Source organism: Ambystoma mexicanum, chromosome 3q (genome assembly GCF_040938575.1).
Source record: "Ambystoma mexicanum isolate Mex_15411 chromosome 3q, UKY_AmexF1_1, whole genome shotgun sequence".
Taxonomy (NCBI): Eukaryota; Metazoa; Chordata; class Amphibia; order Caudata; family Ambystomatidae; genus Ambystoma; species Ambystoma mexicanum.
Window position 1 is genome coordinate 1,247,649,176 of NC_090926.1, and position 25,968 is coordinate 1,247,675,143.

Here is a 25,968-nt window from a genome sequence, read left to right on the forward strand (position 1 = left end):
GGGGATGAACACCCCAGCAACACTGACGCACACGATACCACACATAAGCACACAACCCATGGCTCTTCTATGTCGCAGACGAAGAAAGCATCAGCGCCCAAGGAGACGCAGGTTCCACCGGCGGCCTCCTCGGACCGTTCAGGTTCGAAGCCCCTCTCGCAGCCGCGACCAGCGACTGGGCTTTCGGCAAATAAGGGCGCCGCCCCCAAACCATCGGCCGGCGCGCACCAGCAGAGAGCGCACGCCGCCGTAGAACGATCGACACCCGTAACATCGAAACCACAGCCCTCCGCTGACAAACGAGTCGCAGAGAGCTTGGCGAGGATCGTTGTAGCCGACGCCCAGAAGCATACGCCGAAAGACACGTCGAGCGCTACGCAAAGGTCGAAAGACACGCCGAAAAGCCCGAAGAAAGACAGGGACTACCCCCTTCAGTCGGGGGACCCCCAGCACACCGGAAGGCTTTTCGGAAGGCGACGGGACACTTTCCTCGACATTTATGGGAGAGGTCGAGCCGTTTTCAGCTAGATGACACTAATTTTCCCCCGCTAGACCGCTCAGGGGTACCCCATGAAACCATGGAAAGGCTCCATCTCTGCATGGAGAGGTTTATGAAGACCCAGAACCCTCCCACTCCCAAGAGAACAAGAGAAGGGCCTCAGGAGGACCCCAGGGCCAAATATCCGAGACTAATCAATCCCCAGCAGGACACAGCCTCAGATTTCCATAATGTGTATGACCTCACTGGTGAGGAACAATACTTGGAGGAGGAGGATGAATTTGTGGATGATGAAGAGGGACCGAACCAGGAGGAAGGTCTGGAAGACAGCCCAGACATGGTAGGAGAAGGCTTCGGAGAAAATCCAGAAGAAGGACCTTCTCATCCCTGGCAATCCATCAGTATATTCGGACACGGATGTCCTGAACCTAAATCCTCCTGACAATTCACCTGTTAGAAACACGTCTCCCATTGACGATCGGCCCACGTTCAATGCCCTGTTGCGCAGAGCAGCAGCACATTTCGAACTGGACACTGGGGAGATCTCTCCTGAAATAGACTTTGTGGAAAGAGTAATTAAGGAGAAACCCCCGGTCAGCCAGACCATTCCCCCCCCTCGCTTCAGTGAAGAAAAGAATCATCCCTTCGCTATCCACACCCGCACTAATCAGAGGAGTTAATCCAAGAATTGAAAAACTTTTCACTCCTTCACCCTCAGACCCGCTGTACATCAGGGGACATTCCATTCCGGATTCCCTTGTACTAACTAATACAAGGAAGAGGGCAGGGGTGCCGCTGTCCACCAGCGAGACACCACCTGACAAGGAGGGCAAGAGGTTATATGCCCTTGCAAAGTCACATCCTCGGCTGCCTTTTCGGCAAGAATTGCGAACAACAATTCTTTGCTAGCTAGCTACGCGGACGCGCAGTGGGCCAAACTGCGCAAAGACGCCGAAGAAGCGCCGGAACCACTACGTACACGCCTGCTATCAACTATTGGCGAAGGAACCCAGGTCAACCAGAGTATTGTAAAGAACTCTCTGGATGCTGCAGAGACAGCGGGACGTTCCCTGGTTCAGGGAATACTCCAAAAACGCCATGTATGGCTGCGCAACTCAGGGTTCAAACCGGAGACACAGGCGTCTTTAATAAACAAACCTGTTGAAGACTCAAACCTCTTCGGGAAAGTGGTGGATGAGGCTCTGGAGATGGCTAAAAAAGAGTTCGATACTATCAAAACTCTTGACCAGATCTCTAAGCCCACTACCAGACGCGGCTATGGCAACAACGCTTTTTTCGTGGCCAACGCCAACAGCAGAATCAGCAGCAACAGTACCCTGCCACCAATTACCAGACCAATAGTGGGCAGTACAGCCAAAGAGGCCAGCGCTGTGGCAAAGGGAGAGGTCGGGGGTCCACCCCCAGAGGCTCCCAAGCCCCCAACAACACCAAGTGACGCGAAGATTCGTGTCCCCTCCCATGCAACACCGGTCGGGGGCCGGATAACATCCTTTCTTCCAGCATGGGAGGGAATAACGTCAGACCGCTGGGTACTTTCCACCGTAGCCCACGGATACTGCATCGAATTCAACGGTTCCCCAACATACAGACCCCCGAGGGGACGACGCATGACACCGGTTCACCTTGCCATCCTTCTCCAAGAAGTACAACTACTGCTGGAAAAAGAAGCCATAGAGGTCGTGCCTCTATCTCAGGTAACGGAAGGTATTTATTCACTGTACTTCCTTGTACCCAAAAAGGATCTAACCATGCGCCCTGTATTAGATCTGCGCCCAGCGAACAAGTTTATCAAACCACAGAAGTTTCTTATGGTGACCTTACAGGAAGTGATCCCACTGCTATCACAGGGAGATTACATGACAATATTGGACATGAAAGATGCATACTTTCATATTTTAATGTTGCCAGCGCACAGAAGATACCTCAGGTTCATGATAGAGGGCAAACACTACCAGTTCAGAGTGCTACCCTTCGGCATAGCATCGGCACCAAGGGTATTCACAAAGGTACTGGCAGTGGCAGCGGCCCACCTGCGCAGGTTGTCCATCCCAGTTTACCTTTACCTCGACGACTGGCTCATAACAGGGGATTCTTACGAAACATGCTTCTCCAATACCCAAAAGACTGTAGACCTTTTGTTCCAGTTGGGCTTCTCCATCAACGAAAAGAAGTCCAGCCTAGACCCCAGCCAAATCAAACAATTCCTAGGGGCTCTAATTCAAACAAAGGACGGCCTCGTCTTCCCCTCCAACGAGAGGGTCCAAAACATGCTGTTTCAGATCCCTCAATATGTAACCGGTCGAGAGGTGACGGTACGCAAAGCAATGCGCTTGCTAGGCATGATGGCGTCGTGTATTTATTTGGTACCTCACGCGCGCCTGCGCATGCGCCCTATGCAAGAGTGGCTCAACAGCCAGTGGTGTCAGGCCAGCGGACTATGGGACGATCTAGTGGTGGTCTCGCAGGCCTTGGTTCTCTCGCTACGGTGGTGGACAAAGGAAAACCTGGAAAGAGGGAAACCTTTTGCCACACCCGCGGCGGAAGCCACTCTAACCACAGACGCATCCCTCACAGGATGGGGGGCTCACCTATCCCATCAGACTGCTCACGGAGTGTGGACTCCGAACGTAGCATCCAAACACATAAATCTACTGGAGCTACTAGCTGTGTTCAAGGCGCTAAAAGCCTTCCAGGAACACCTACAAGGCAAGACTGTGTTGGTCCTTACAGACAGCACCACAGCCATGTACTATATCAACAAGCAGGGGGGCACCAAACTGTCCAAACTGGCCCAAAATATATGGAAGTGGGCTCTCAAAACATGTTCCTACTGTCACAACATATACCAGGGGAACTCAATCTGCTGGCAGACAAACTCAGCAGAGATTTCCCCCTGCCCGAAGAGTACGAATGGCGACTGCACGAAGACATCGTCTTCGACGTCTTCACACAATGGGGATTCCCAGAAATAGACCTGTTTGCAACCCTGGAGAACTCACAATACCACAGTTACGCCTCCAGGTACCCCCAGAACCAATTCAAGGGGAACGGTCTGTCGATGCAATGGTCAGGGAAATTTGTTTACGCTTTTCCCCCGACTCCCCTTCTCAACAAGGTGGTGCACAAGATGCACCAGGAACAAGTGACCATGATACTGGTGGCCCCAATGTGGGCCCGACAGCCATGGTTCGCTCACTTGATGGAGATGTCTCTATCTCCCCCAGTGAAACTCCCCTGCCCGTACAACATGCTGTCATACGACCCTGTTCATCTAACAATTACATGGCCTAGCCCTCATAATTGTATTGTATGATGTATTATGTGATATATCTGATCACAGGTCACTGCCTTAATGTAACCCAAGGCACAACCTGCTCACATTGTAACTAATTCTTCCTGCAAGTAACAGTGCCACAATGCCCCTGGGCTGCCTGCGCGCTATATAAATTTAATAAATAAATAAATAATAAGACAAGGGCAGGACTCTGCATCCATGCCCCCAGAACATGAACTTAGCAGCTTGGCTCCTGAGATCATAGAATTCGGACATCTACAGCTCCCGCAGAGATGCATGGACATCCTCAGGGAAGCCAGAAAACCTAACACTCGCCACTGCTATTCTAGCAAGTGGAAGAGATTTGTCATCTGGTGCAGAGGAAAAAGCATCAACCCGATTGACTGCTCTCCCACACATATTGTTCTATACCTGACCCACTTATTGGATTCAGGTCTAGTGTTCAATTCCATTAAAGTCCACCTAGCGGCACTTTCTGCATACACCACTTCCCAACTCAAAGTGTCGTGGTGGAAGATCCCTGTTATAAAGGCCTTCATGGAGGGAGTAAAAAGAATACACCCCCCGATAGCTGACCCAGCTCCCGGATGGGACCTTAACGTGGTACTTACCAGACTCATGGGCTCACCATTCGAACCCATGCACAAAGCATCTCTTAAACACCGCACTCTTAAGACTGCTTTTCTAATAGCTATCACCTCCATCAGGAGAGTAAGTGAACTACAGGCTCTTTCTGTTCTAGACCCCTTTGTTACAGTTCACAGAGATAAGGTGGTTCTACGCACGCACGCACCCAAGGTTTGCTCCGAAATTCATCTCGAAATTCCACGTAAACCAGTCTATAGAACTGCCAACCTTCTTTCAAAATCCTTCCAACTTGGGAGAAAAAACTCTGCACACACTAGATGTGCGCAGAGCGGTCATGTTCTACATGGAAAGAACCAGACCACTGAGGAAAAGTAATCATTTCTTCATCTCGGTGGCAGCAGGAAGAGAAGGGGTTGCAGTTTCAAAGTCCACTATTTCTAGATGGATTGTTCAATGCATTACTCTCTGCTATACTCTTGCTAAGAGAGAACTGCCCTTTAAGCCAAGAGCACACTCTACTCGAGGCACGGGGGCGTCCATAGCATTCATTGCAAATGTTCCCCTTGAGTCCATCTGCAAAGCGGCTACCTGGAGTTCTGTGCACACCTTTACAAAACACTACTGTCTAGATGCACACTCGAGATCTGACTCCCAGGTGGGACAGGCAGTATTAAGACATCTTTTCTCTACTGTTCCTTCTCATAACCCACCGCCATCTCCGGGTACTGCTCGCTAGTCTATGCATAGCATGTGATTCTAAGCAGATTAACAAACATCAGAAGACAATGCATTACTTACCGTAAAAGCATTTCTGATGGTTGTATCTGCTTAGATTCACATGCGCCCACCCTTCCTCCCCACTCGGATGAAAGGAACATAGACTTCCTTTTATATCTCTCTTTTCTGTACTCGCTCACGTCTAGAAGGCTCCCTCAGGGCAGAAAAATACAAACAGAGGGACCTCGACGCGTGAGGGATTGTGGGTACAACGCACGTCACTATAGGGATAGTATTTCAGACACGCCTTGTCGACGTCCCTTTTTGACTACGAAAAACAAAATGCAATACTCCGCAGTGACCACTGGATGTCGGACCTATGCACAGCATGTGAATCTAAGCAGATACAACCATCAGAAATGCTTTTACGGTAAGTAATGCATTGTCGTACTCTTATTTAGAGGAGCAAAAAGCACGTCAAGGTGAGTCAAACCTAAAGTTATACAATCAGGATAGTAATATACTCTTCTTGGGGAATAAGACCAGGTTAGATATACTTTTAGAATACAATCAGTATTCCAAGGGTAGTTGACCTTGTCAGTCATGCAGTGACACACAGTTCTGAAATCCCATAATAAACCAACCCAGTTACAAGTATACTCCTTGCAACTTTACTTTTTAGAACTCAGTTCAGAGCTAGTTAAACAACTCATCCTTTCTGGAGAGGCCTTAAGCTACTCAATGAAAGTATGAACACTCAATAACTATTTTAGAACACACTAAGCAATCAGTAAAAAGCAAAACACTTTAAGAAAGACACTATGTATTTATTTTTTTTTTTTTTCATGTATGGCAGCGTGCCAAACCCTCAGGCATCAGGGCGCTAGTTACAGAAAGTGCGAAGGGACATTCTTCAAAGTGCAAGACGACGTATACAGATTACAACATAACATGTGGATTACAAAAAGCATAAACTGGCAAAGCCACACCTCATGGTACGGGGCTACATCAAGCAAGCAGATACATGAGTAACAGTCATGGTAACTGCACAGTCTGGCAAAATGGCAAAGCTGCTCCTCATGGTACAGGGTTACATCAGGCAAACGGATACATGAGTGACATGTCAAACTCACGGTGACAACAAGTAAGACAGACACAAATGATCACAGTTCAAGGGTGTTTATTGAACAATAAAAATGGTGTGCGGGTTGGAAAAACTAATCTAAACGGAAGTCTAAGATGGGGACAGGTGTCGACCCTGAAATGAAAAATAATGCAGTACTAGTGGTGTCATGTCAATCAAAAGGGCCTATGCTAAGAAGACCCATTGCTTATTCCTTACGCTATTCAAAGAAAGAGTGTGGGATAAGTTTCAAGAAAGAAATAAGTGTTCTCAAATAATAAGTCCAGAGGCGGTAGCCTGGGTCTCCCTTACGCACGTTTTGAGCAAAGGGCAAGGTGGAGTTGGTTGAGCACTGTACTGTCTCTCGTGCCTTCTCTGGCACGAGATAACAGTTCTAATACTAGTTCTCAGGACTGTCGATGGCCAAGCCAAGTCTGGTTTCATCAAGTCTCTTGCCTTCTGGTCTGAGGTGTTCAAACCACAAAACAAAAGTAAAAAAGTTCCTTTAAATCAAATAAATGTTTGTTTCCAAAATTCAACAAGTGTGATGGTTTCACCACCTTTGGTCCCCCTCTTCTGGGCTGACCCTTTCCCAATTATAATCCACAGTTCAGATAGGGTGGTAGCTTGACACTTGGGCCCCCCTCTTCTGGGCTGACCCTTCTGAATTGTATTCCTAATTTTGTATATGGTAGTTTGTTTTTCATTAAACTTTGGGTGTTTACTCCTTGGATCTCCCTCATTTGAGCTCGGACCTCTCTCAACTGCCAGCAATTGGGTAAGGACCTCACCCCTGGATCGCCCTCGTTCAGGCTCCGGTCTCTCTCAACTGCCAGTGCTTTGAGTATCAGCTTCTCAGGGCCATTTTGTCCCTCTTCTCCGGCATCCCTCGCCGGATTCACTATTGCCTTTTCAAAACGTTCTACTAGTTTAAAGTGTTTGCAGGATTCACGTCCCTTTCCTTCATTCACAATTTGGGACTCGCTTCCCTTGCTTTTAGCCAACTTACGGATCAAAATCCTTCGATTGTGCAGAGCTTTTGCTCGACACTCACGTATGACCACTTTGTTCCCTTTGGCAGCCTTCCTATGGCCTTCTGATTTCGGTAGTTCTCGATGTCTCTACTGCCTTCATGAAGACAAAACGCATGTGGAGAAGGACTGCGTTTTGCAAGAACATGTCAGAGCGGACGATGAGGGATCGTCGTGCCCGCCTCACCAACTGGCTGGAGGGGGAAGAGCCCAGCAGCGGGTGAGAAAAAGAAGTCCAAGCAGTCTTCTAAGTCCTTTGAGGGCGCTCTGGCGACGGGGGCCCAACAAAAGGCTAAGCACCGCGAGTCCGCGGGGCCCAGGAGCGCCGAACGGTCGGGCTCCTCGGTTGCCAGGCAGGGGGCAATTTCACCGACGCCATCAACCACGAGCCAATGCTCTGGCTCGGGGAAGAGGAAATCGGAGAACCTGGGTAAGCCCCGGTCGATCCCGATGACGGCCGAGGGGGAGCGACCCCCCAAGGTGAAGGCCTCAAGCGCTTTCAAGGTCGTGAAGGCCTTGATTCACCCGGCTAGGCCTCTATCAAGGGAGTCGTGGCGGCCCTGGCGAAGCCTGTGGCGGCTACCCCAGTGAAGGAGACCTCCGGGGGCCTAGAGTTTCCCTGCCACCGCTGAGGGAATCCTCTTGTCAGCCCATCGGTTAAGACCCCAGTGAAAACCCCGGTGGGAAAAGAAGGGGGGGGGCCATCACGGACACGGATTCAGCCTCGGAAGAGGAACTGGAGGGAGTCGTGAAAGTCCTGAACAAGGTGTTCGAGGAGGTTCCGTCCCATGGGGAGGATCCCGGAGAGGCGGATGAGGGAAACGACGGCGACGAGGAACACGTGGAGGCGGAGGATTCCACTCCCCAACCAATCTGGGGCGATCTTGATGGCGATCCAGGCCTTGTGTACGGAGATAAGGACCAGGTTGCCCTTACCACCAACTGACGACCCAGTAGAGCCTGGACCGTCAGAGAGCCCTCCAAACAAGCAGAGGAGAATTCATCCACCCCCTCCTTTTCAGCCCTCTCGGCCTGCACAGCCTTCTTCCCCATCTCTGGAGCCGAAGGATGATACGGGAACAGAGACAGCCAAGACGGGGACGGATGACGACAGTGGTGACGACGGGATGGACCTTCCATCACCACCTCCTCGGGTCTCCCCGCCCGACGAAATTGGCTCCTTCAAGGCCATGATCGCCAGGGCATCCAAGCTCTTCCAGCTCTGCCCCGTGGAAGAGAAGACGGAAGGGTTCTTCTATCAACGACGGGCGGCCAAAAGGAAGACAGTTCTCTGTCCCATTGCTCGACGACATCTGGGAGGAGGGGCTGTTGCCTCTGAAGAACCCATCCACTGCCACAGCCAAGAGACCGGTACGAGAAGAAGTAGCGGGTTCCGGACTCCGTCACCATGTGCCTTAGGGTACAGCCTACCCCGGATTCGGTTGTCTCCTCGGCAGCCAAGAAGATAGCAGCGGGGGCGACGGCGTCAACCTCGACATCTCCGCCGGACGGCGAAGGGAAGAAACTGGATGCCATGGGACGACGGGTCATCTTGTTGGCAGCGACTACCATTAAAGCGGCCAACGCCCTCGCAATTGTGGCCCGCTACGACAGGGAGCTATGGTTTAAGATCACTCCCCTGCTGGATTTTCTCCCGGACGACAAGAGGGCAGAGGCCCTAGAGATCCTACAGGAGGGAGAGGTGGTGTCGGACCACGCCATAACGGTGGCCACGGACATTGCCGACACCGGCTTCCGCCAGATGGGCAACAGCGTTTGCCTTCACCGGCACGGTTGGCTCATGGCTCAAAGCAACCGATTTCCGTCAAGACGTGCAGACCAGGGTCCTGGACATGCCCTTCGACGGGAACAACCTATTTGGCAAGGCAGTGGACGAGTCACTGCAAGCCATCAAGGCCGACACGGAGAAGGCCTGTGCCTTTGGGCGTTCTCCAGCAACGACGGCCGCCCTTTCGGGGTTCCGGAGGCAAGCAGGGTGCCTCCAAGGGATTTGGCGGCAGCTCCTCGATATACCGCCAGGCGACTCGCTCCTCGTCGCAGGAGGTCTATACAGGACGCGTCAAGCAAGGAGGATCTCGTCACCAGACAGGATTGAATGGGCTGTAGTGTCGGGCCCCACCTGAGCACCCCGGTGGGAGGCCGGCTGGCGAACTTCATCAGCGTGTGGGAGTCCATCTCCACCGACCAATAGGTGCTGGATGCTCTGGCCCGCGGACACACACTGGAATTTCTAAGAAAGTGTCCCTGTATTCCACCTGTGGCCAGAAAGGAAAATCACGTCCCACAACTATTACTGGAGGTACGAGCGATGCTAAAGAAGGGAGCCATCGAACTCGTCCCGAAGAGGCTCCGGGGCTCCGAGTATACTCGCGGTACTTCCTCGTAAGGAAAGACTGGCGGTTGGCGACCCATCCTGGACCTTCGTTGTCTAAACAGGTACATCGGGTCCCAGAAGTTCCGGATGGTTACCCTCCAGCACGTGCTGGGACAACTGGAGGAAGGCAACTTCCGATCGTCGCTGGACTTGGAGAACGCCTACTTTCACATCCCCATCTTGAAAAAACATGGGAAGTTTCTGCGATTCGTAGTCCAAGGACGGCACTAGCAGTGCATGGCCCTTCCTTTCGGTCTGAAGTCGGTGCCCAGGGTGTTCACCAAGTGCCTAGCACCAGTGGCGGCGCGGCTGCGCCTACAGGGGATCCACGTCTACCCATACCTGGACGACTGGCTCATCCGGGCAGAGTCAAGGGAACTCGCCGTCGAACACACAAGGAAGACCGTCCAACTGCTCACGGATCTAGGATTTTCGATCAACTTCATGAAATCACACCTGGTACCGTCGCAAGTCGCCCTGTTCCTGGGAGCGAAGCTCGACACAGTGGCGCGACTAGCATCTCTGTTGGAGGAGAGGACGAAGGCCATCCTAGGCAAGGTGCAACGGCTGTCGACCATGGACGTGGCCAAGGTGAGGTCCGTAAGTCCCTGCTCGGCATGATATCTGTTAAGGTGAGAATCACGGGAGAGTTGCGTACCTGAATACCTGGTTGATCTCGACGGGGCAGCCAGACTGACGAGAAGAATTGGTGACACTAGCAACCAGCCTCTCCTCCACCCAGAATGGGTACTGGGTAGAAGATGGACCGATTCCCAATGCCACAAGCTGCTCTCTCCTGGTTTCAGTGACGTCGGGACTGTGCAAGCACAGACAGGAGAAGTTGAAGGAGCGAATCCTTGAGGTGGCGAGGCTCCAGAGTTCAAAGTAGTCAGGGGCGAACTCCTGAAGAATGGCACTGGATGCTATGGTGATTGAGAGTCCAAAGAAGAGAGAGCAGTACTCCCGAAGCTGGCACTGGAAGCTGTGGTAATGAGAGTCCAAAAGAGTGGGAGCCGTACTCCCGAAGCTGGCACTGGATGCTGTGGTGATGAGAGTCCAAAGGTGAGGGAGCAAGCACCAAGAAAGGCTTTGGCGGTATACCACTAGGTACAGGCTTGGCCAGGGAGGAGAGGAGAGACTAAAGCTGGCAGGAAGCACTGGGCAGACTAAGGGAGAGGAACCAGGAAAGAGAAGGGAAATCAAACAGGGACCAGTAGGGAAGGAGAAATGCTGGCAGAGGACCACAACTAACCCAAGGAGAAAACCCAGAAGGCAGCAGGAAGGAGGAGAAGGAAATCCTTAGGCAGAAGTAAAGGGCAAGGCAAACGCTGGACAAACAAGGGAGAGCGAGTACACGATCCGGAACAGAACGCGTTGAGACGCGATCTGCTCCTGATCCTCTCTCTCCCTTTATGGGCCGGCGGCGCCCGCGAGGCCTGGAACGCAAGCCTGATTGTAGCCGGGCGCCGGCGGACCCAGAGCGAGGCTTGAGCAGCCAGCTGCTCCAATCCTGGGCAACCGCTCCACGGCGCACGCGCGGGACCGTGACCGCGGTCACCCGTGCACGCGCCGCGGAGCTGCAGCCCAGGTCCCCGGAGCTCTCCCCCTGGCGCCTCTCCAAGCGCAAAAGCGCAAATAGAGGCGCCAGGAAGGAAGAGCGCGAGCAGCGAACCCCGGTCTCCCGGTAAGCGTGACACTATCCTCCTGCATTTACCTCGTGCGCCTTTGCAGGCTACGGATGCGACCGATGCAGGAGTTCCACGTTGGATGCAAGCGAAGGGCAACTTCGAAGACAGGATCTCGCTCAACGAGACCTTTCTAAAGGCGATCCGGTGTTGGGGCACCCGAGCGCATCTGACGGCGGGTATGGACTTCCAGCCCATCAGGAGACGGTGACGACTGACGCCTCTCTGGAGGGATGCGTTCCCCCCCCCCCCCATTGCCGTTGCTGCTGCGACTCATCAACCAACTCAAACGGTCCAGGTGCAGGATGATCCTCGTCGCACTGGCGTGGCCGAGGCAGATCTGGTTCCTGGTCCTTCTGGACATGTGAGCGTCCCCCCTCAGTCAAACTGCCGACGGACGCGGATCTCCTCATCAGAGAAGGAGGCGCCATCCTCCACCACGATCCGGCATCGCTGAACTTGCAGGCCTGGCTCCTGCAGTGCCAGAGTTTGGAGGGTATGATATCCCGACCTGGTTATCTCCATGTACACAGGTCACTCGGACCAAGGCAGCGTGACGCAAGTCCTTTGTTGTAACTAAATTGGCTCGTACAGCGGTCTGTTTACTACCAGAGTCGATTAGGGCTTGTATCCGTTTCCCATTTACCCAATCTTTTTCATATATGAACTCGGCAGGGGTTTGATACTAAAGGCTTCTAATTCTTCCTCTGCCTCCTCCCACTCTTCTCCCTTCAAACATCCCATCTCCATAGGTTCTTCCTTCGTTTTTCGGACAGTGCTTAGCTAGATGTCCGATTTCTCTACAGGAAAAAACGAACAAAGGTGATGGTTTGCTTCCTTTTGCTTCTTCCACTTTCCTCTTTGGGTTTCCGGTCAATTTTCCTGATTTCTGTTCATTGTCTCTGTATTCCTTCCTTGTTTTTATATGATCCTGAATGCTCTATTCCCTGGGTTTGCGGTCGATGGATAAATTTATGATCTTTGATCCTTCCACCGATGAGCTAGATGAAAATTTTAGGCGCATCCGAGTGATTTTGCGCAGTCTTGGTGGCCATGGCTAAGGTGGGGCGATTTAATTGAAGGACTGCTTTTTGCAAAAGAGGGGTAAGGAGTTGGTAAATTGTTCTAGGATGATCATCTCCGTCAGTTCATCTAGGGTCTTACTAGTCCATAGGGCCACAGTGTCTTTAATTTGTTCGCCCATTTCTAGAGCAGTTTCTCCTGGGTTTAACCTAATGGCTCGTAATTTCTACCGATTACAAATTGCAGGTTTGCCCCACTCTTCAATAGGCCTTGGGATGGATAGGAAGTAAACTCCTTTAGCTAGGGTGTGTAATTGGTGGGAGGTTTGGAGTGCCCCTTTTAGTAGATGCCCCAGATAACATCTTTTTAAGGTTCTCCTCCCAACCCAGTTCGTCAGCTAGGCGCTCGAAATTTAGAAAATAATTATCAAATCTTCGTCTTCAAGATGGGGTTGAAGTACGCCCTGGGGTAGGTAAGGTCTTGCTTGTAACTCAGTTAGTTTGGTTAAACTTTCTTGGAGTCTATTTTCTGCCTGTATCTGATGGGCAGCTAGTTGGGCAATGACATTGGTCAGATCAGCCATTTCTTCGTGGGGTGTAAGGGTTCCCCTTGAGGTGTCTGAGTCAGAGAAAAAACAACTCTCTATCCCTTCAGACAAGGTTTCAAAATCTCCCGATTCAGAGTTTGTCGAAGGAGAGGACCTAGATAAGTTAGCTCGTAACCCAGAGGGTCCTGCTACTGATGAAAACTGACTACCCTGGAAAAAAAGGGTTCAGAAGGAGGGGGTCTTAGGGAGAATTCTCAGAAATTTGCTAATTCCATTCTACCTTAGAGACCCCCAGCACTTTTGCTGGACTTTAGGACTTTTAAATTTCGGACCTGGAGTGAGTGAAAACCTTTTTCCACTCGTATTTTTGGGTGATTTGGACTATGTTTCTTTTGACTCTGGAGTCTGACAAACTCCATAGGCATCACCTTTACATTGTGACACAAAGCACCTTCAGTGCAGTGACAGAAGGAAGTCTCTTAGATTTCCCAAAGGTTTAAATTCTTTCTCTTGGTAAAACTACTGTTTCCAAAAGCAGTGAAGCGAAATTGACTTTACTTACATTTTGTAACTTTCTAGACCCAGCACAGACTATCTTACTATCTTGCCATAGGGTGATGGACGGGTTACTTAGTATCCTATTTGTCTAGTTTCTCATGTACCCTTTCTACAATTAATGGCTGGTGGCAGTGGTTTACTTTTTCCTACCATTGTGTTTTTTTACTGCGTGCTGTGTTCGCATCTGCAGTAAGGCACCCATGGGTGCCCATTTTGTGAAAATGGCCCAGTCTTTTTTCACCATTTCTTGCTGGAAAAGTCCTTCTTGAGATTTGCTCTGCGCTCCAAACCAGGTTTGGTATTTGTTTGTTTTTTTTTGTCTTCACGAATGAAGCCTGCCTCTGGTTCCAGTATGTCTGGCAGGGGCAGGAAGTGAGGGAGGTGCCCGAAACTCCCTGTGCTTAATCCCCTTGGTTACAGGAATGCACCGAAAGGTGATTGGCGGGTTGGCTGTCCGGCAAGGACATCTACTCTACTCTGCTGTGTGATTGACAGCTAGGCTGGAATGAATAGGAGAAACATGCATAGAGGGAAAGGCTTTTGGCTTGGAAGGCAGAGGCGACCACTGGATGAAGGAATCCGAAGAAGAACTTGAAAGAGACACCTGCTGCAACTCCTGGACTGTTGGTTTTCCCGATGAAGCCCTGCTGCTGTGCTGAAGCTCCGAATTTGTTTCGACTAGAGACTCGTTTGGACATCCTCTCAGAGCTGGCTGTACTTCCACTGCTGCTGGAACTGAAGTGCCAGGGAGAGGAACACCAAATCGAGTGGATCGCTTTTAAGTTGGACCTGAAAACCAGGAAGATCCACCAGACTTCCCTGAAGCAGGACTGACCAAGCCTGAGCCACCTCAACACAGTGCTGGACCCCAGATGTGAGGAAAGTCTGAAGTGGTACCAGAGAACAGCGGTGTTGCTATTTGCTGTCAGACGTGAGGAGCTGAAACACCGGAATGCCACTGAATTGAAGTTTTCCCATTGCTGCAGGCGTTCCCAGATGTCATGCCTCTTGTCCCCACGACTGTGGCCTAGGAATAAAATTATCTGCAGAGCTGTACAGGAACTAAAGCCATATGGAACCATTTCTTCTAGGTACTGTAAAGTCTAAGGGAACTTGCCTCTTGTGGTGTAGCCTTACTTGTTCTCAGTTGAGATTTGTCTTGGTTAACCTTGCAGAGTTGCTTGCATCTTTTCCCCTCACAAGCCTTCCAGCTTGTAGACCTTCAAGTGAATCTTATTTGTATTTGTATTGTTTTTTTATATAGCGCTTTTGTCCAAAGCGCTGTACAGTTAAAACAGTGCAGTACAAAATAGTGGTAAATAAACATCAAAACATAACACATTAATGCTGGTAGTAAACAATCCAGAACAATGTAAAAGGTGAGATTTCAAAGACTAGCGAAAGGTAGGATAGTCAGTGATAGAACGAATAGCCACAGGAAGGGCATTCCAGTGATTGGGGGTAGTGGGGCAAGAAGCTGGAAAGAGCGGAAATGGAACTGGGCACATGGTGGCCGTGGGACATTCAGTCTAAAAAGACCAGAGGAACATAAGGGGCGAGATGGAATGTAAAAAGAAAGAAGTGAAGCCAGATAGTCGGGTGCAAGCTGGTAAAGTGATTTGAAGACTAAACATTGAAACTGGAATTTGAGCTGAGAATGGAAGCCAAGTGAGGTAAGTGATGAAGAAATTGAGTTGCGATAGGAAAGATGGCAGAGTAAACAAACAGAAGAGTTATAGATTGATTTCAGAGGAGCAAGACAGGAACTTGGAATGCCAAAGGGAGTGTTGGAGCAATAGAAGAGCCGTGAAAAACTTAGGGAGGAGATAAGACGTTTGGTGGTCTGCAAGTTGAGAAAAGGACAGATTTTATGAAAATTGTATAGATGGAAGTGACAGGAACGGAAAGTTAGAGAAATATGGTGAACAAAGGAAAGATTAGAGTCAAGATAAAGACCAAGGTTGTGAGCGGTGGGAGAAATCGTAAGACTGCAGATGGAAAAGATTTGGAAGGAGGTAGAGAATGAGGCGGAATAGTATTGGCAGGGAAGAATAGCACCTCATTTCCGCAAGGGCAGGACAATGACTAAGAGCGTCGGCCACGGTCATGGCGTACCCGGACTATTCCATGGGAGTACAGCAACAACGTCCTATAATATGTGGCGATGGAGACGGCTGCGAGAATCCGGCTTTCAGTATATGTTGCTATACCCGGCAAAACTAAGTCTTTCACATGAATAAGGCGTTTTTCTTTGAGACGCCCGAGGAGGCTGCGAGCTGGCTAGACATGTTGGGTTGCCCGGATGGTGTGGAGAGTCGACCTCGGAAAGAGCAGGATAAGTGACCCAGTATATTGTACCATAAACTTATAACAGAGTTGCCGGATCCCAGGGGGCTCCGAAAGATTGTATATAGATGCAGACATTGAAGGCAGTTCGCCCTTAGTAATAGGCATCTGGGCACACATATATAGTAATCTGCAATGTGGGCATAGTGTGGCTTTTAAGCAATTTAGCTTAATGCAGGAGAAATGAGGAAATACGTCCATACCCCCTAAGTTGGTTTAGTAGGGTATCCCCCTGCAGAGTCTCGGCACCGAGGCCGTGGGGGCTAGATGCAGGATAGCCTGAGATCCAAGGATGGAGCTGGGCAGTTGGGAATGGAATGGGAGGGGAGGAGGGAGAAGGGGGGGGGGGAGTTGGGAAGTTGATGGGAGGGGTAGGAAGGGTGTTAGGGGGATGGGAGTAGGGGAGTTTGAAGTGGTGTTCGAGACCGAGTTTACACCTATACATCACTGCGGAGGGCAACCGGGGCGGAACAGGATATGGATTGAATGGGGTACCTCAAGAAAGTGACATGGAATGTCAGGGGGCTCAATAGTTATTTAAAAAGGAATAAGACCCTGATGTACTTGAAGAGACAGAGAATTGACATTGCCTTGCTGCAGGAGACTCACCTAACAAAAGAGAAACAGGAGTTGGTGGGGAGGAAACGGAAGGGGACCACAATAGGATCTGCATATTTGGCATACGCCAGAGGGGTTATTGCGTGGATTGTACCGCATGTCCCCTTTAAACTGTTAGTCTACCATAGAGCCAGATGGGAGAATGATACTGCAAAGAGGATTAGTGGAAAATAGGGAGCTGAGCATAATCGACACGTATACCCCGAATCAAGATTCTACGGGCTACTTCAGGGCTTATACAATAAAATCAGTCCATACTTGTGGGGGTGGAGCAGTTATATGGGAGACTTTAATTGTACACTGGACCCCAAGGTAGATAGTTCATATGAGAAGATGGACAAGCCTACCCCGGCAGCTAAAGCTCTAAAGACCCTATTGAGAGATTTCAATCTGGTAGACATGTGGAGGATGCACCACCAGCAGGACAGGCACTACTCCCACTATTCCGCCCTGCATAACCTGTATACGAGGCTAGAGTACATTTTTGGTGCACCAGAGTTGACTGGGGAAATGGTGCGGTTGGAATACAAAGCGAGAGTCCTTTCTGACCACTCGCCTCAGGTTCGCCACCTAGGGTACGGATCCCTACATGGAAACTTACGGCTGAAGTTTTGAAAGATCCAATATTTAGGGAGGATATAAGAAAGGAAATAGTGGAATATTTCGAACATAACACGGAAAGTGTAGACTCGGCTGGCATAGTATGGGAGGCATTTAAGGTGGTGGTGAGGGGAGCTGCAAATCCAAGTCCAAAGGTCTGCAAGTGGGAATAACACATGAGCTGCAAGAAGCGGAGAAGAAAATAGAGGCAATTATACGAAAGGGCGAGCAGTCCCCTGAGGAGGCGGAAATGATGAGACCGTTGCAACAGGATTGTGGGGAGCATTGGGTGAGATTATGTAACTTGAGCTATAAAAAATACGTGGAAAGACAACTCGCGGTGGGAGACCAGCCGGGCAGGCTACTAGCCTGGCTATACAAAAGTGAGACACCCAGGCAGACAATTAGAGCAGTATGGGGAATGAATGGACAAATACTGGATACCCAAGAGGGGTCAACAGAGGCTTTTTAGAATTTTACCAGCAACTGTATAGAGATGTTGAGGGGGAGGGGGAGGAAGGGGCTGAAACATTGGCAGATATTGGCCTTCCCAGGTTGGGGTCTGCGGAGAGAGAGAGAGGGAGGTCCTAGAGGTTCCAATTACAGCGGAGGAACTAGAAGCAGTGATTCAGCTCTTACTTACTAGTAAGGCTCCAGAGTCATATGGACTCCCTAGTGAGTTCTACATAACATAAAGGGCGGAGGTGGTCCCCCCACTATTGACAATGCTAAATAAAGCTTTGGATAGGGGGATACTGCCAGAGTCCCTGAGGGAAGCAATTATTATCCCACTTCTTAAGCCTAACAAACCAAGCATGGGACTGCAGGTCATACCGACCGCTATCCATGCTTAATCAAGATACTCCCAGCAGTGTTGGCGAATAGACTGAGACCGGTTATCAATAAACATGTACATCCCGACCAGACCGGGTATGTGCCGCGCAGGAGTATATCGGATAATATTAGAAGGCTGCATCACGTCATAGAACAAACGGAAGAGGACCCACAGGAGGTTGCTATAATCTCGTTGGATGCGGTGAAGGCATTCGACAAGTGGCCGTGGGTGATGGCGGCCTTAAAGGAGAATGGGATTGGGCCCACGTACTTGAGATGGGCACAGCTGCTATACAGTACGTCACGAAAGGACAGATGACGTCACCACGCAATTACGTGATTACGACATCCCCATGGCGCAAATAAACAAACGGCCGCATTTCTTACAGCGGCGCCGTAATCATCAACACAGGACAGTTCGTTGGAAACTAGGAATAAAGAAGAAACCAGTTAGGATCATAGTTCTCAGAGCACTGGACTATGTAATTGCCCAGTACACTAGGCACAACAAGATCAGAAACATAGTAGATGCGTTTAGTCAGCAGCTCCCAAAGCAATGATAATGAGACATGCTTAACACAGCATTCACCTATTTGCAGATCACAGGGCACAAGAGGTATGTGAAGACCAGTACTACCGACGACAGTCCATGGGGAGAGGATATCCACTGCAGTCTTGGGGGAAGCAGAAGGGACAGCATGCCGTGGGACTTAGTCCTTAAGTGCCTAACATGAACAATCACTATTGTCCTATATACTACCGCAGAGATCAAACCAACCAGGCAACTGTGAGGGATGATTAACAGAGGAATCTGAGATTGAGAACAGTGAACACTATGGGAATACTGAACAGGTAATTTGAGGAGATATACATAGACACCAACCTATTGATTTTAAACTCCCATCTATGGGTTGTTATTAACTGGATATTACTGGAAGGTAGTCTAGTGACTTCATTTTTCATGTTTTTAGTTTTTACGGGAAGCACTTTTAACTCACTAAAGAATAAGTCACACTGAATAGGAAAGAACACAGGTAATTATGAGATACAGAATCATGACAGAAAAAAGTAACGGAAGAAAATACTCTATTGATGAAACACATTCTAAGATAAGAATAATACAAATATTGATTACCCACTATAGATTGGATACCAGATTTTATGAAGAGTACAGACCACTCCTGAAGAAGGGGACAAACGCACCCCGAAACGCGTATAGACACAAGCCAAGGATTGAACATTCGATAAGAAATTGCTATGTAGAGTTATTATTGAATGTTAAATCACATGTAACCTAAGACTTGTAATTGTCTATTCAATTGTGTAATGATTAAGTGACAATAAACGGTAACAGATTAATTAATTTACATATGATAGTTTGATATGAAATGATCTATATATTTGTATACATTTTGTACAAAATATTTCTTTACAGAATAACCTGTGTACGCATTATGATATAAGTGAATTTTGAAATTTACCATTTTAAGGAATTACTATTTGATTGTCTATACAATAGATATTGAGTGTGCAGGGGACGGGAGTGATCCACAAGATTGTGGACATCTTTTAGTTGAGGTATAGTAGTACAACCCAGTGTCAGGGTTGGTGTTCTCCCCGGCACCCCATTACTTATCCAATAAATTATCTAATTCTTGGAATTTGAACAGGAGTGCACTAGGGTAACCAATATTTAGACTTCAAGTGTAGGTAAACCAACATTTGTTATAAGTCTGTACTGCACAGTTTTGGTAGCGTGTTGAGCAGCCAGGCTCATCTCGAGGGGAATGTGAGCAGTAATGATGTTACTCAGAGGTTTACAATCAAAGATGTTCAAATAAATTCTTACACTCAAGGTTTCTTGGATAAATACTTATTAATTCATAGAAGGAGGTAATCCTATAGTAACACGGAAATGTACTTCAATACTGTACACTCTAAGTTTCGGAATCCGACAAGACTCTTTTGAGATGGCCCACAGACACAACCTACACCTACAGGTGACTTTAATAGCAAGGGTGCTGGGGACATATCTTACTGTTGGCATTCAGAATACTTTTCAAGAGGAGTATAAGAAAAAGGTTATCAGAATATAAAAGACTACAATTTTTCTTAGACAGTGCAAATACTTTGAGTTCACCAGAAGAGTCAATTCAATTCAATAGGCTAGGCCAAAGTCAATGGGCTAAAGTCTTGGATAGGATAAAGCGGTTCTGGTAAGAAAACGAAAAAGTCTCTGCACAAGGTCTTGGAAGTAGTTTGTAAAAAGAAGACTCATATGTGGGATCACAAGCTGATTAGGCCTGTGAGTTGGAAAAGTTTCAACCACTTTCACCGTGAGAGGTAACAATGAAGAAAAGGATGCAGCTGATGACTTCTGTTCCAGGCAGTTCCTGCAGATCTCGCTGTTCCTTGGCCTCAGTTGTGGGGACAAGAGGGAGGACGTTGGGGGACTCCTGCACTCCACTGGGACTGGTCAAAAGCTTGCAACTGGCAAACTTCAATTTCAGTGGCTGTTTCGTATTCCAGCTACTTCACTGGTAACAACGCTGGTCCTGGCTGTCAAGGTGCCCTGTCCTTGCTTCTGAGGTCCCGCACTCAGCTGAGGGGGAGTCAGGCTCAGTCAGTACGACGTTGTGGGAGTCCGGAGGATCTTCCAAACGCTTTCGGCTAGCTTACAAGTAACGCACACAATCTGGTGTCCCTCTCCCTGGCTCAACGGTTTCCTACAGCACTCCTGAGGAAATGCAACCAGCTTTGAGATTGGTGTCCAGGTGGCTTACTTGGGAGTTGATTGGTCCTACCAACTCAAAGGTAGAAGTTCATCTTTGCAGGGCTTCTCTGTCGATGCGAACTTGGTGATTCAGACCTGCAGCAGGGCTTCACAGTGCAAACCACCGGTCCAGGAGTTGCAGCAGCCGTCCTCTTCAAGCTCTTCTTCGGTTCCTTCGTCCAGTGGTCGACTCTGCCTTCCAAGCCAAGAGACTCGCCTTTTATTCAGTTCGCTCTCATTCATTCCAGCTTAGCTGCCACTCACCCATCAGGGTGGCTGTCCTTGCCAGACAGTCAGCCAGCCAGCCAATCAGCACAGAGTGCATTTGAGTCTCCTAGGAGACTAAGCACTGGGTGTTTCGGGCACCTCCCACATTTCCTGCCTACCCCATACACTCTGGAGCCAGAGGCGGGTTTCACTGCTGAAGCCCGCCAAAGGGGAATGAACAAAGAGACCAAATCTGGTTTGGCGCACAGAGTAAAACCTCTAGAAGGACCTTTCCACAAAGACATGGCAAAAAAAGAAGCCCAGGAACCATTTTAGCAACGACGGCTGGGCGCCCTCTTGAAACTGGAGCTACGAATAGTTTGCGGTCGGGGAAAAACCATGGTAGTTCGTTGTAAAATCACTGCCACCAGCCATTCTGAGAGGAAAGGGTAACATTTGAGTAACTAGACATGGGGGATACTAAGTAACCCCTCCAGCACGCTGTTTTAAGATAGGGTGTGCTGGGTCTAGAAATGTACAGGACTAAGTGAAGTCAATTTCACTTTACTGTTCTGGGAAACAGTAGTTGATCCCAGAGAAGGTATTTAAACCTTGGGAAATCTGAAATACTTCCCTGTGTCACTGCACTGAAGGTGCTGTGTGACACAAATGAAAAAGATGATGCCTATGGAGTTGGTTAGACTCCATAACCAAAGGAAACGCACACAGAAAAAACTTCTCAACAAATTGAGAAGTTCAAAGTCCCAAGGTTTAGCAAAAGAGCTGGAGGTCTCTAAGGTGGGAAGAATTGGCACATTTATGAGAATTCTCCCTAACATAAGGTCCAAGAAATATCTCCCTGACAACTAGCAAAACTGATCTGACCTAGCAGCCCTCCTGCCCTCCTGAAGTTAGGCCTGACTGCCCAGCCTTTGCTACTAGCTTTATAAAGGTTTGGATTCCTTTTTAATTGGATTTGTTTTTTCGCAATTCGGTTAGATAGTTGCACATCACTCACCAGAGGGATGTGTGTATACATCTCCCTAACAGTAATCCTGTGAGGCTTGAAGGCTAGTAGGTTCGATTGATCGAAGAGCGCTTCTGGGTGTAATTTCTAGGCAGTTCGAGTCAAGTGATGAAAGTATCCACTTAATTGTGGAAATAGTCCTGCAGTTATGTAGCCTTTTGAGATGAAGAATTTATTGCAGAAGACTTGCTGGGAAGAGGATTAGCTCTGTCTTGTGGGTCTGCATTGCTAGATGAAAAGTGGCCGAGAGGAAGCCTTTGTGATGGGACCCTCACAGTGGATGTCCATTGGGAAGCAAGATTACTTTTTCCACACTCTGCTGTCACTTCAGATGCCTTGGTGTTAGGTTAGGTACTTGATGCTTGTGCACTTCTTGTCCTTTTATAATTGCTATAAACTTTACGGTATAGAACGAATTGACCGAATTTAAAAGTCTGACCCACCAAAATACCTAAAACAAACACCACGAAAAGTTCGGACTACCAAAAGTCTGAACTTTTCGTGGTGTGTGTTTCGGTGGGGTCGGACTTGGGCCTGGGCGATTGTCCCACGCAACCCCCGCTCACTGTAGTGAGTGGGGGTGTTGTGGGGGACAAAAATGCAAAATGAAAAAAAAGCAGGGGTGTGTGGGGGTAATTTACAGTATAGTGAGCAGAGGTTACGGGGGAAACCCCTGCAGCTTCCGAACAAAAGGACCCTGTGGCACCGGTTCTCGATCGCGGAAGTGAAAGGGAACTGGCGCTGCAGGGACACAGCGTGAAGGAAAGGTAAGTAGGGTGTGGGTATGTTGGGGGTGTGGGTTTGTAGGGGTTTTAAATGAGTGTTTGCATGGGAAATGCACAAACCTTTTTTGGTTCGCACATTTCTCATGCAAACTTTTCTGTTGCCGACTTTAGTGCGGCGGAAAAATAACGCAGATTCAAACTATACATCACTCTAATAATATATTTACATGCTCTGATGGTCTTCACTAATCAGCTGAACCAGCTGTGAGAGTCTATGCTGCCCAGTGTCATATTGTTCTCTCTCTTACAGGAGGAGAAGCAAGCGGGGGCACCCCGCGGAAGGTGATGGTGTTCTGGAGATGTTTCATTGCCACTATGAAGGGTGTAGCCAAGTCTACGTTGCACTGAGCAGCTTTCAGGTATGTCACATGGAAAAGTGGATTGCTGTAGGAATGTTAGGAGCAATGTGACAGAGACAATATATTAACTGCATGCCTTTCAGTTAGGTCAGGGGGAGGGATGGAGCGGACTGTGAGACTGTAATTGGACTCCAGCTTCTAAAGGGCCACACATGCTGACAAGATGCTGGAGAGTCCAACTGTAAAGGCACATCTTCTTTGAAAGTTTGTTGATGGATACATCTTATGGACATTTTGGTTACAGCACGACCCCATTTGGGTTCATTTGCATTGAGGCTCCCCATTACCTCGGTGGACCTTATAACATTCCAGCAATTGTATTGATGGAAGAAGGAGCATGCTGTACACTGAAGTTCTAAGAGTGTAGGTTTTAGGCAAGATTGTATGCAGTACCCTTTGGGTGCACTACAACAACCCTGACCTCCTGGCAATAGGAACCCAACCTTTGGTATAAGTCTGTACTACACATGTTGGTAGCATGTTGAGCAGCCAGGCTTATCTCAAGAGGGCCAATGTGAGCTGTAGTGGAGTTGTGGGGGACTAGGTGCACACCTTGTAGTCAGTAATTTAGTTTAAAAAATTGGTCAAGTCCCAGCAGTGCTGGCTTTAAAGTATAAAGGTGCACGGGAGGAAATAAAGCCTTGACACAACAGCTTAATATAAAAATGTAAAGAGAGAAAAGGAACCTAGTCTGGAAACCTCCCGTCCCATGCACACGCGACGGGAGGGATCCAGACTAGGTTCCTAGTGTAGGGGAGTTGCACAGAGATTCGTAGTGACAAGTATTCAAATAAACTCTTACACACAAGGTTTCTTGATTAAACAATTATTAATTTAACAGTCAGTTTGAGTAAGCCTTCAGAAGGGGCAATATTATAGCAACACAAATATACTTCAAAATATACACTCTTAGTTTCTCTAAATCAGAAAAATACCCATTTGGGATGGCACACAGACACTGAGTTATATATGTATTTTAGGTATTGTATAACGGTTTTACTCTGTAACTGGTAAGCTTTGCATTTTTCTTATCGCTGCACCCTGTTACCCACGGGTCTGGTGTGCATAAAAAGTGAATAAATAAACAACAACAAACTTCCTTCACCCTCAGGTGACTTAAGTAACTAGGACACTGTAGACATTAATGTATCACTGTTGCATTTAGAGTAATACTGGAGAGTATGTCAAAGAAAAAGATTATTAGAATAAGACAAGAGATAACACCATTATATTCTGAAGCAGCTAAGTACTATTGAAAACCCCCCAATGCAAAGTTAATTAACCCCTTCCGGGAAGGAAGACCAAACACAATGTCAGAGGGAAGAAGAGTCATTCAGGGAGCCAAGCTAGCCAAAGTCTAGGTGAGCTGAAGCACTTCTTGCAGGCAAGTAAAAGTCTTGCACAATGTTTTAGAAGTCTTTATAGAAAAGAAGAAATCAAAGTAGGGCCACAGGCTGATTACGCTTGTGAGGTAAAGAAGCTGATAGCAACTCTACAAAAGCAACCAAGACAAGTCTCAACTGGGAACAAGTGAGGTTACACAACAAGAATGTTCTCTTAGACTTTACAATACCTTTGGTTAGAAGAAAAGGGCTTTCACTGGCTTCTGTTTCTGAGCAGCTCTGCGGATCCTTTGTTCATGGGCATCAGCTGTGGGGACAAGAGGGAGGACGTCTGGAGGACTCCTGCACTTCAACGGGACGGTAGGTGACAGAAAAGGACCAACTTCTATTCAGTGGCACTTTGCGGTTTCAGCTCCTCACGTCTAAGCAAATAGCAACACTGCGGACTCTTGGCTGTCGAGATGGGCTTTCCTTGCCTCTGGGTTCTAGCAATCTGTTGAGGTGGCTCAGGCTCGGTCAGTCCTGCTTCCTGGGAGTCCGGAGGATCTTCCTTGAGCTCTTGACAAACTTAAAAGCCACGCACACTGTCTGGTGTTCCTCTCCCTGGCTCTACTTTTTCCAGCAGCAACGGCAGTGGAAATTCAACCAGCTCCGAGAGGATGTCCAGCTAGCTTACTTTGGAGTTGATTGGAACCACCAACTCAAGGGGAAAAGTCATCCTTGCAGGGCTTCTGTAGTCGAGGCGAATTCAGAGCTTCAGCACAGCAGAAGGGCTTCACCCTGCAAACCAACAGTCCAGGAGTTGCATCAGGCGCCTCTTCCAAGTTCTTCGGATTCCTTCGTCCAGTGGTCGACTCTGCCTTCCAAGCCAAAAAGCCTCGCCTTTTATGCAGGTTTCTCCCAATCATACCAGCCCAGCTGTCAGACAGCCAGCCGGCCAATCACCTAGGAGTGCATTCCTGTCTCCTAGGAGACTAAGCACAGGGAATTTTGGGCACCTCCCTTGCTTCCTGCCCCCGTCAGACAACCTGGTGCCAGAGACGGGCTTCACTCGTGAATCCCACCGAAGACAAAATGAACAAAGGGACCAAACCTGGTTTGGTGCGCAATCTCGAGAAGGATCTTTTCACAAAGAAATGTTGAAAAAAGACGACCGTGGCTATTTTGACAAAAATGGCACCCTTGGGTGCTTTATCGCAGCTGTGAAAAAGCACACCATGGTAGTTAAAAGTAAACCACTGCCACCAGCCATTCATTGAGGAAAGGGTAACATGAAATTTTTACATAAAAAGCTAGACAAAGGGGATACTAAGTAACCCCTTCAGCACCCTATTGTGAGGTGGTGGGTGTTGGGTCTAGAAAGTTAAATGTGCAAGTAAAGTCAATTTCACTTCACTGCTCTTGGAAACAGTAGTTTATCCAACAGAATGTATGTAAACCTTTGGGAAATCTGAACGACTTCCCAGTGCCACTACACTGAAGGTGCTGTGTGACACAGTGTAAAGGATGATGCCTATGGAGTTTGTCAGACTCCACAACCAAAGGAAACACTGTGTTCAAATCACATTAAAAAATACACAAGAGAGTGGGAAAA

General features: G+C 48.5%; 1 protein-coding gene across 1 annotated transcript in view; it reads left to right on the forward strand.

Moving 5' to 3' along the window:
* The window catches only part of ZNF653 (zinc finger protein 653), a 412,702-nt gene that overhangs the window by 261,514 nt on the left and 125,220 nt on the right, over positions 1–25,968 (forward strand). Inside the window, exon 6 of the mRNA XM_069604215.1 lies at positions 22,923–23,031. Coding sequence (XP_069460316.1) covers positions 22,923–23,031 — 109 coding nt within the window. The remainder of the gene's footprint in view (positions 1–22,922; positions 23,032–25,968) is intronic.